The sequence below is a fragment of the Pelophylax lessonae genome, assembly GCF_965119305.1.
Source record: "Pelophylax lessonae genome assembly, chromosome: 2".
Taxonomy (NCBI): Eukaryota; Metazoa; Chordata; class Amphibia; order Anura; family Ranidae; genus Pelophylax; species Pelophylax lessonae.
Window position 1 is genome coordinate 359,263,049 of NC_138769.1, and position 11,755 is coordinate 359,274,803.

An 11,755-nucleotide genomic window follows, 5' to 3' on the forward strand; every position below is an offset into this window, starting at 1 on the left:
GGGACAAAAAAACAAACAAATATTACAAGCATCCCGTTTGCAATGCACCAAGAACAGCACATTATTCTTAATGTACTGGGAATTACATTTTTAGTATAGAATTTTAGGACATTAATCTTATAACCACAGCAATATAGCAGTATTTTATTTCCTTTGTGTTTTGTACATTTCAGACCCTTGGATTCTTCTTCAAGGATGCCGTAAAGAAATTCTTGGTCACTCAGTGCATTCTTCTCCCTGTTACATCTCTTTTGCTGTATATAATCAAGATTGGTGGTGATTACTTCTTTGTCTATGCATGGCTCTTCACACTGGTGGTGTCTCTGGTAAGAATATATCTGTACCTATATCCTGATATTGGTATCTTGATGTGCAAGTTTTATCTATACATTTCCCTTATTTTAGGTACTTGTGACAATATATGCAGATTATATTGCACCCTTGTTTGATAAATTCACTCCACTTCCTGAAGGAGAGCTAAAGGATGCTATTGAAACAATGGCAAGAAGTATTTCCTTCCCACTGACCAAAGTTTATGTTGTTGAAGGTAAGAGACACCTTTGAAAGCAAATGTTCCAGAGACTGTATTCTCCTCCAACTGCTAGGATAATTTCCTGGTTTTGCCTTAATGTGATTCTATCGCCACATTAAACAAAAAATGGATTTGGGGAAAGAAATAATCCGATATTAAAGTGATTGTAAAGTTACGTTGTGTGTGTGTTGTGTGTTGTTGTTGTTTTTTTTTTTTTTTTTTTTTTTTTTTTTTTAAATAACAAACATGCTATAATTACCTATTCTGTTGCAGTTGGTTTTGCACAGAGTGGCCAGGATCCTCCTCTTCTCAGGTCCCTCTTCAGTGCTCCTCGTCCCTCCCTCCTGTTGGGTGCCCCCCACAGCAAGCAGCTTGCTATGGGGGCACCCGAGATGAGCTACAGCTCCCTGTGTCCATTTGGGCATGGAGGCGCGACCCCCCCCCCCTTTCCCGATTTGGCTGACTGACTTTGACTTCAGCGGGAGCCAATAGCACCATGCTGCTGTCTCAGCCAATGAGGAGGGGGAAGTCCCATTCAGCTGAGACACCTGCAATCTAGCTAGATAGACCTCAGGTGATTTTGAGGGGGGGCTGCTGCACAGAGGTTTTTTTTTAGCTTAATGCAAAGAATGTATTAATATTTGAAAAAACATTTTTACTTTACAGTCCCTTTTTAAATACTAAGCTAGATATCGATTTGGGGTCCATGAAAATATAGGGCTATAGTGTACAGCTTCTAAAATATATGGTCAGACTCTGTGTGGGGCTTACTGTCACATATTGTAGCACATTGTTTATATTTTTTAAAAGCGCTTTGCGGTGGCCATTCATAGACTAGTTTAGTGCTAACTGGATGGCCTGTTGAGCAAGTGGGGTTGCATAGAAAACTTGGTGTTGTAAATAGAATTTCCAACTTGGAAAATCTCTGAGATGGGATGAAATGAAATCTATTCACAAACTACAGTGCAACTGGTCCTGACCGGTGCGAGATGAGATGTTGTCACATAGATAAGTATCTGTTTGTAAACTGAGATACCTACCTAGTCTTGGATATTGTAATGTTTCACTGGGGACAACATTCCTACTACATACATGCAGTTAATAGGATTCCCACTATGAAAACTGGATCCACTACTTTACACCCCCACTCCATGGCATTAGCCAAATAAAGATCTATTTAGTCTTATGGGAGGTCTGTTTTGTGGTGTATGTGGGTTTATTTAATTTTTTTTTTTTTTTTTTTTTTTTTTTTTTATGTATTATTCCAGCTTCATGTAAGATGTATGTGTAGAGAGAAATGGTTTAATTTTTTTCTACAATTGTGTTATCTAGGCTCAAAACGCTCCTCTCACAGCAATGCGTATTTTTATGGATTCTTTAAAAACAAGAGGATTGTTTTATTTGACACTCTCTTGGAGGACTACTCACCACTAAACAAAGATAATGCAGAAGAGACCACAGAAAATGAAACTGCTGAAATGAAGTTGAAAGCCAAGGTGAGTTAAAAGTGAAATTTGTTAATTAGGGTTGCACAACTGAAATGCTGACGGCTGTTTACTCGGACAGGAATATTCAGTCATGGGAATTGTGATTCCTTACATACCAAGTTGTTTTTGGCTGTTTGTTACAACTGGGAAAAAAACAGATTGCCTTGGAGTCATGTGTGCTTGCTTTAAGATACGACGGTTCTTCAAAATGGTGTGTGTGTTTTTTTTTGGCATTTTATTTATATATATATATATATATATATATATATATATATAAATACATTTTAGCAGCCATCGTCACCACAGCGTGACAACTCTTATACCAAACTACCAAACTAGAAGGGTAGCCGGCTTGACAGACTAGTCACATAACACTCTCAGACCCGACCAAGTACTACTCCTCCCACCCTCACCGGTTTCAGCGTAAATATAAAAGTGCAGAAACCTCTCGTATATTCCAAAAAACACAGACAATTGGTCTCTCTATAGGAAGTGCTCTGGGTTTTGTGAAAGAAGAGGTCCCTTTTGGAATTAACATTTATCTCAGTACAAAATGTAAACTCCTGATATATGTATTTGGGTCAGTGACTCGTGCTTGAAGCTGTTGGCTAATCATGACAGTTAGTTGATAAGCAGTGCCCGCCTGTATTTTGTGTATCATTCACTGAGGGATGCAGTGTTACCTTTTGAGGAATAGACCATGCCTGAAGTGGGTGGACACTAAGAAAGTTGCAGCTCTAGTATGGACTATATAACCTTTCTGACACAGAGGTTTATTTTACTAAAGCTGGGGAGTGCAAAATCATGCTCACTTCTGCATAGAAACCAATCGGCTTCTAAATTCAGCTTGTTCAATTAAGTTTTGGCAATAAAACCTGGAAGCTGATTGTTTATTTTTTTGCAGACGTGAGCCTGAGCCCCGGTTCACACTTATGCGATGCGGGAAGGCTGCGAATCCGCAGCCTGTTCCCGCATCGCAAACTCACCCCCGGCAGTTCACACTGCCATATGCGATACGCTGGGGGTGTCAATGTAATCTTAACGACACCCCCAGTTTGATCGCATATCGCAGTGCGATCTTGCAGTTCGCACAGGATCGGATCGCACAAGTGTGAACCGCTGTGCGATCCGATCCTGATGCGGCTGCAAAAAAGGGTCCTGTGCGTGTTTGGTGCGGTGCGAATTTAGCCATACAAAGTGTATGGCTAAACTCGCACCGCACAGCCGATCGCATGTAATGAAGGAGCAGTGCGCTCCGACATTACATGCGAACGCCGCAGCCGCACAAATGTGAACCGGCTCTGAATTTGCACACTCCAGTTTTAGTAAATAAACTCCAGTGAGAGGCATTTACTAAAACTGTAGTAGTTGTGCATAGTAATCAGTAAACCTCTGCCTTCACTTGTTTAAGCCAGCCATAGATGATATGATTCTCTTTCCTTTCACCACGGGTGGAAGGAAAGCAAAATCGCTCAAATCCCCCATCAAACACAGTCCATGTTGATGGTGGAATACCTTATGCCGTGCTATTGTATTCTGCCAGCAGGGGACACAGGGAGCATTCTCGGCCATTAGAATACAATGGATACTGCTAGCGGCAGTACCCATTTGTAGAAAAGTCTGAGATGCTGAATGTACCCAAATTGATTGTTCGATCAACTTTGGTATAATCAGCCAGCCCATACATGGTTCAAATCTTGGCCAGTTCCTGCTGAACCAGCTGAGATTCAAACTGTCTATGGCCAGCTTTAGCTTTAAGAATAAAGATTGAATAATGTATAAGGCATGTAAAATTAATGTTGTCCGCAGGATTAAAAATTGTGAGTTTAGTGATCTGTGAGGTCTGAAAGGTTGGCCATCTCTAATCTAGTGCATCTTCTCCAATGATTAAACTTTTTTTTTTTTCTTTTTTTCCCCAAATCTAGAATGCTAATAAGAAGCAAGGCTGCAACAATCCTGAAGTTCTGGCTGTTCTGGGACATGAGCTGGGCCACTGGAAGTTGGGCCACACCGTAAAGAACATAGTCATTAGTCAGGTGAATACACAATTACAGGATCTTTTGTTCTAGATAACGAATGTACGGTATGTTCAAAACCTATTGTAAACTTTATTGAAGGTAAAACCACATGTGACTTTTTTTTTTTTTATTTGCTTGCTGTTTTTGTGTATTTCAAGTACATATTTTAAAGTACTGTATTTCATAGTGCCCTTGGTATTCCTAAAGTGGTTTTCAGACATTAAATATGAACAAAGCATATCCTTTTATAGTGTGTAGTATCTAGTGCACTAAGTGTCATTTCTGTCTGCCTCTTTCTCTGCTATCTGTATGAGTCACTTCTGACAAGTTTTCCTGACCCAAGAGAAAAAAGGTGATAGGGGAGAGAGCTCCATCACACACAGCCTGTGGTTGAAAACCTCAGCTGTGCTCCTGTGTGTAGATGGGTGTGACCTTTCCCTCCAGTCAGCTCTCAGAGCTCTCCTCACTGAGCTTTGCAGAATGACTTTAGCTCCCCATCCCCTGTTTTCTGACAGTTTAGACAAGTTTTTTTTAAATTCTGGACTTTGAATGGATGAAGAGAAGACTGCAGATAAACAGGTACAACTTATATGGGAGGCTTTGTTTCATCTATGCATCACCTGAGGCCAGTCACTTCACTTGGTATATGGAAGGGTTTACAACCACTTTATTAACTGCGGGTATAAAGCCAATGTACTTTTTTTTTTTTTTTTTTTAGTTGTGCTGTGTAGCTAAGTAGGCAGAACTGCCTGTAAATGAATGTAACAAACAAATATGTCCTTTTTTACCTTTAATACGGTACATTTCTGAATATTCATATTATTTAATTGTAAAATACAGTGTTGTCTTCTACAGTGGTGTTGCATGTTCAGTCTCTAACCAAGTTGCTGCCTGCTGGTCTTACTCATGTTTAGAATGGTTTGTTTACAGTCCTTAAAGCTGAAATTTAGGAATTGTAACCCATTGTTACATTGCGCCAGCTTAGACCAATGTACGCATGTAAAACTCATAACTGAGCAATCCCTGTGGAAGCTGCAAACCACATGTAGTATACCTCGACTACAGTGATGGCATCAGTTTTCTGCTTCTAGTGCTTCCTCTTTGCACACTGACCACAGTGGGCTGCTCACTTGGCACTGCCACCATTCACAGAATGCTTTTGGCTTTTATTTTGTTTATTCCATTTAATGAGTACAAGGCATTCTTTGGATGAGTTGGAAATCATAGCGTCACTGCCTGCCTCTTTACCTTGGCCAATCAAAGAATGCTTTGTATTCATTGAAAAACATGCCAGGTTGTTCTGTGAATGGCAGCATTGCCAAGCAAGCAGCTTCTTGTAGTTACTCTGCAAAAGGCACAGGACCCAGAATACTGATGCTATTACTGTAGTAGCAGTGACTTGCAACATCCACAGGGATCACTGTGGTCCAGGTATGCATCTATCTATCCCATATTCCCATGTAGCTATGGGATAAAGTTTATACTAAACTTCAGATTTAAAGGCCCTACTTGTCTCTTCTGTGTCCAGGGACTCAAATATTTGCTCTCTAATACATATGCCACTGGTCTCCCATTACACTCCATGGCTTCTTCTGACACATGTTACAGACTAGAGGAAATCGTATTGGTGTAGCAGCCAGTGAGAAGAAACTGAGTATAGTGGGGAACCGGATACAGGCAACCTTTGTAGCTTTTCAAGATATTTTTTTTTTTTTTTACTTCTGCTTCCAGTCTACACAGTAATTAAAGCATACCTGGTGCTAACCATTCCCCATAGGAAAAAAAAAAAAAAAACTTTCATATTGGATGCCTAACCTAAATTGACCTGGAACCTAGCACTCAATGCCGCACCTACAGCATGATTTCGAACTGTTAAAGCATTTGTGTTTTTAATTTGTTTGTTAATATTAATAATTTGAATATTTTTGTTTTTTCTCTTTTCTCATCCGTCAGATGAATTCGTTTCTCTGTTTTTCTTTATTTGCCGTGCTCAGTGGTCGAAAAGAACTTTTTGCTGCATTTGGATTCCACACAGCACAACCCACTCTCATAGGCCTGATGATCATATTTCAGTTCATCTTTTCTCCATACAATGAGGTATTGCAGAAAGCTCATCAATAAATATTCTAACAATCAGCATCAGTGTAAATGAATTTGAAGGCAGCAACTTGTCTTTACTGGGGAATTGTTTGGTTGATGGGCAGTTCATCATATTATTGTAATGTGGAATTGATGGTCTTCTAAAAATGAATGGCATATATAATAATAAAGGCTGTGTGTTATTCTTTATTCTGTCTATGCCTAGCACATGTAGTATTTGGGATTCTGGAAAACTATAAAAAAGGGGTGGTTTCCGGTTACCCCACCCTCTTCAGAAGGAAGCACAAGAAGTGTTGATGGCTTATCAGTGTGTTGCCACTCCTTCAGTGCTGAATCGGCAGGCTATAAGAGATGGTGACCTCATTTCCTAACTTGACAGAAAAATTGCAGTCACCCTCATGGCTGTGCTGTCTGGCAAAGTTTAGTTAATCACCAAAGTGACTGGACTGAACAAAAAAGTTTTTTTAAGATAAAACTTCTCATATTTGAAATGGCTGTTTGCCCAGAATTTAGCTTGAACAGCGTGCGGGTCTGTCAGGTTATGGTGGTGTGACTATAAGCACATTGGTCAGATCTATTACATGTTGCCATTAAAATCTGACTATGGACAGTCTTGGGGTCGATTTTAATGAAACTGGAGAGTGCAAAATCTGCTGCAGCTCTGTATTGAAACCATTCAGCTTCCAGGGTTTTTTTTTTTGTCAAAGCCTAATTGAACAAGCTGAAATTAGAAGCCGATTGGCTACCATGCACAGCTCCACCAGGTTTTGCACACTCCAGTTTTATTACATCAAATAATTTGTAATATAATTTGTATTCATTGTTCACCTAACTATATGGGGTTATTAAATATTAATCTATATTTGTTTCCCCTTTTTTAGGTCCTCTCATTTTGTTTGACCGTACTGAGCCGGAGGTTTGAGTTCCAAGCTGATGCATTTGCAAAGAATATGGGAAAAGCCAAAGATTTGTATTCTGCCCTAATTAAACTAAATAAGGATAATTTAGGATTCCCTGTTTCAGATTGGATGTTTTCAATGTGGCATTATTCTCACCCTCCCCTGTTGGAAAGACTGCAAGCTCTGAAAGGTGACAAGCAAAACTGACTGTATTTGCAATCACCCAAAGATAAACCAGGAAGAAAACCTACACCAGTATCATTCGGTTTCTTTTGTCCCTCTTTGTCAGTTTGAAATTCTACATAATGCTCTACCAATTTGATTCTAAATGTATCTGTGATACATTGAATAGGGGACATTTTAAGGACATGAGAAGTGTATAAAATGTAAATGACATGGTTTTTCTTAAATGAATTTATGCTTTTAATTGACATGTATAAAATCATGAAGCCTTATGTTGCCTTTTTATTAATTTAAATGGACTTTGTTTGCTTCAGATTTTTTTTCTTTCAGTGAATTATTGTGGGTTCTTGTGGAGTTGAACAAGAACATTTTACTGTAATATATGTGAAGTTCATTTATTTTTCCTTGCAGCAGCTATTCCAGAGAAAACATTTGTCAGTAAAGCTGCAATTCAAATAAAAACTTTATATGAAACCATAAAGCTGTTTCAGGGTGTTTTTATAGTTGAAGATTTATAGCATGCAGCTCTTTTGAACTGTATCCCCCAATCCCCCCCCCCCCATTGACCCCCTTACCAAGTACACCTAAATGCATTGTTAACATGCATCTGTCAGGTTTCTTAAACCACTTCTTATTCCCTGGGCTTTTAGTATTAATAAAAAAAAAACTATTGGGTATGATTTCTCCCCACCCAGTGAACTTGCCTTACAATTACTTGCTGTTCAAGTATCGGAAGTTCTACAATCATTTTTGGCTGATTAGAACAGTGACTGACTGGTTCATACAATAGCTGTCATCATGGTAGATACATGAGGCTTTAATGCTGTCCAGGGCTAAACTGCAAGAATGCCTTTACCAGGTTGATTTATTGGCAGGTGGATGCAAAGGTAGCTTTTAAAACCTGTTGGAGGATTTTCTTAAAGCTGAACTCCAGGCACAAAAACTTTTATATATACTCCTTAATGGCGACCAAGCATATAAATCAACTTTGTGTGCCTCAAATGCCTTTGCAAACCCTTATTACTTTGTAAAGTAGCACAGACCTCATCACTGTTCTTAGAGAGATCCAGCAGACCTACTCACTAAAGACTGCCTTCAGAAAACTGCAGGGGGGGTGGATACAGGACCAGTCACCCTGCACAAGACAAACAAGCACTTGCGTTTATCTGATTGCACATTGCTTGTTCTGGTTTAGTGACTGACTAAATAGGGACGCAAGGATAGGATGTCCTACCTCACTTCATCTCTTAAGCCCCGTACACACGAGTAGAAATTCGGCCGGGAGATTTCGTCCGACCGATCTGCTGATTTTCGGCTTGTTGGTATGGTGCTTCCGACTCTGACTTTTTGGCCAAAAAAAATCCTGGTGAGCAGGCTATATAATTTTTGTCGACCATCAAAACACGTCCGGTTTTTGTCTCATTAGTACAGATTTCGATGGGGAAAAATCTTATGAGCAAGACTAGGCATGCTCAGAGGTGAAAGAACACAAAGAAAGCAATCCAACACATGACATCACTTCTGAAGTAGAATTCTGTCGTGCAGGAAAATTTGTGTGCAGTCTACAGCACATTCCAACCAACAGACGCCACTCTGGACAAAAGACGGCCGACCGGTCGGCGGAAATTCGTTGCGTGTGTACGAGGCTTTAGTGATGCAGGTTACCCCATGCTTTTTCTCTTTTAAAAATGACTGCAAACACATTAAAATACATGTTGATGTGTTAGAAATCGAGTGGGCTCCTAACTTTGTATGCTGACAGCTCTGTAAGATCTGTAAATGGTGTTGTCAGCCCTGAGTTGTCCTCTGATGGGCTACAGAATACATGTACCATATATTATGGAGGGGGGGTTCTTTAGTTCATCAAAACTGGGCAGGGCTAATAACCCTGCTATTGTGTTTTAACGTAGCATTCGCACCATTGTCAGCCTAATACAGGAAGTCAAGAGCTTGTTGGATGCATGGCATGGTAATGTTGCATGGATTTCAGAGATGTACTGGGGTTGATTGACTAAAACGAGGGATTTAGGGATTGGTTTCTATATAGAGCTGTATCAGACTTTACAATCCGCTTCCAGTTTATTTTTTTTCTGTCAAAGCTTAATTGAACAAGCTGAAGTTAGCTACCATGCACAGCTGCACCAGATTTTGCACTCTCCAGTTTTAATAAATCAATCCCATTGTATGTTGACACTGGGAATCAACTGTTCTCTTGAGTCCTGGACAAGCTTGTCAGCTGCAAATCCAAGCGATCACCAACAGACTGCATCAAGCATAAATTGAAGCAATCCTCTCCTGGGTTTCAAAACTAGCTACAAAGCATTCCAGAAGAACGTTTTGTAGAAGATCAATAAAAAACACTATTATCCCTTCGTAGAGCTCTAACTCAACTTGATCTGATCTTAGGCTGCTTTCACACAGTTGCGTTTTTAGCAAGGTAAAAATTCATCAAATGCACAATCCTCTTTAACCACTCTGCAACCGCTCACAGTAATACTACTGCGGCAGAGTGGTTCGTTATCGTCCAGTCACGTAGTATTAACGTGACTGGACACTCCCCCTTCTGGGCGGCGCTTGCGCGCCGCCGGAGGCTCGCTCCCGCTGTTTTCATTCACAGCGGGAGTCGGGCCAGGGGAGGAGCAGCGGCGATCGCCGCTGCTCTTACCCGATCATCGGGGATCGAGTCTGGAGATCCGCCCGCTGTGTGTAAACACAGCGGGCGGATCTCCATAGTGACAGGGAGTGACAGATCGGACTGTTCAGCATAGCTGGACATCCGATCTGTCCATGAATCACTCAGTCACCTCCCCCCCTACACGTCAGTAAGCACCAGGCATACATTAACCCCTCCCTCTCCAATAAAATTAACCCCTTCCCTGCCAGTGTCATTTTTACAGTAACAGTGCATATTTATAGCACTGATTACTGCAGTAATGTCACTGGTACCCCCAAAAGTGTCAAAAATGTCAGTCAGGGGTCCGGTCTGTCCGCCGCAATGTCGCAGTCCCGCAAAAAAAATCGCAGATCGCCGCCATTACGCGTTAAAAAAAAAAACACCAAAAATGACAGAAATCTTTCCCTTTGTTAGTAAACGCAATAACTTTTGCGCAAACCAATCAAAATACGCTTATTGCGATTTTTTTTTTACCAAACATATGTAGCATAAAACAAATTGGCCAAAAATTTTTAAAAAAATTGGTTTTTACATCTTTTTTGGGGGGAATTTCATATAAAAAAATGTTAAAAATATTATTTTTTCAAAATAAACGCTCTTTTTTTGTTTATAGCGCAAAAAGTAAAAATCGCACAGGTGATCAAATACCACTAAAAGAAAGCTCTGTTTGTGGGAAAAAAAGGACGTAAATTTCGTTTGGGTACGGCGTCGCACGACCGCGCAATTGTCAGTTGAAGTCGCACAGCGCCGAATCGCAAAAAGTGGCCTGGACGGAAGACAGCAAAATCCTCCGGTTGTAAAGTGGTTAATCATATGGGATTCTTCACACCACTGGGCTGCGGGTGCTGTGCATTTTGAAAAGTCTAGTATGCTGCATCTTTGCGCAGGTCCCCAATAAATAGAAGGTGCACCTGCATTGTGTTTTTGAGTCACATCTGCAAGTTTCAGATCTGCAAGCTGGGTAACAGGCACCCAAAAAAAAAAAAACACACTGGAAAAGCTTTAAAAACACACGTTTTTTAATGCATTTTTTTTTTTTCAATGAAGCAGTGTGAAAACATAATGTTATGGTACCAATCTATGCAAACTGTAGCATTGACAGCTTGGCAAAATTGGAATGTAAAGACTTTTAACACATGGTCAGATCTGATGTGGAGATATCTTGCCAGCAGATGGCAGGGTGATCCCAGAAAAACATTTGCTGTCAGAGAGAACTGTGAGAGGCCGTGGTCAATAACAAAGGTAAAGTGTTTTGTTTCAGCTAGTCACAGCTTTGCCTCAAACCAGAAAGTAGTTTCTCGAGTGGGTTGGTTAAGGCCCGAAATTGGGATAAAAGTTTGCTTTTTGTTATGTCTATACTTCCCATCCAGTCAAAAGGTCTCATCGTATATAGTATAAGAAGGAATTTTTTTTTAAAAAAAAAGGCACTTTAAAAAGGTAAAGTTGAACTAAACTTGACTGTTAAAGCTGAAATTGCAGGGCCTCTTGCCACGAAACGAATTGTGAGCTCCAATTTCTTTCAAGATCCAGAGTCTTCAGCTGTCTTGATTGGGCGGGATGACATCACTTCCACATGAGATACTGTACCTCCAAAAATAAAGAGACAAACCTAGCCTCTCTTGCCATAAAAAGCTACCTGTACAGGCTGAAGGGGGTAGCCACTCAGGTGAGACAAGGCACTCCGGTGCTGGTCAGATCCGCCATACAGAAAATGTCTCAAAACCAAGAAAAAATGGACCGCACTCAGGAGTAGATGAAATTAGAACTGTCTTTTATTCCTCATGAATACATCCATACAGACAGTGCATCAAAGACATGCAAATAGGTTGACGCGTTTCACGATACAAAGGATCGCTTACTCA

The 11,755-nt window shown here is 40.3% G+C and overlaps 1 protein-coding gene across 1 annotated transcript in view; it reads left to right on the forward strand.

The window, feature by feature from the left end:
• The window catches only part of ZMPSTE24 (zinc metallopeptidase STE24), a 30,344-nt gene extending 22,650 nt beyond the window's left edge, over positions 1-7,694 (forward strand). The window contains exons 5-10 of the mRNA XM_082244706.1: positions 174-326; positions 406-547; positions 1,865-2,028; positions 3,945-4,055; positions 5,991-6,134; positions 7,019-7,694. Coding sequence (XP_082100832.1) covers positions 174-326; positions 406-547; positions 1,865-2,028; positions 3,945-4,055; positions 5,991-6,134; positions 7,019-7,243 — 939 coding nt within the window. The 3' untranslated portion in view covers positions 7,244-7,694. The remainder of the gene's footprint in view (positions 1-173; positions 327-405; positions 548-1,864; positions 2,029-3,944; positions 4,056-5,990; positions 6,135-7,018) is intronic.
• Positions 7,695-11,755: the final 4,061 nt, after the last annotated feature.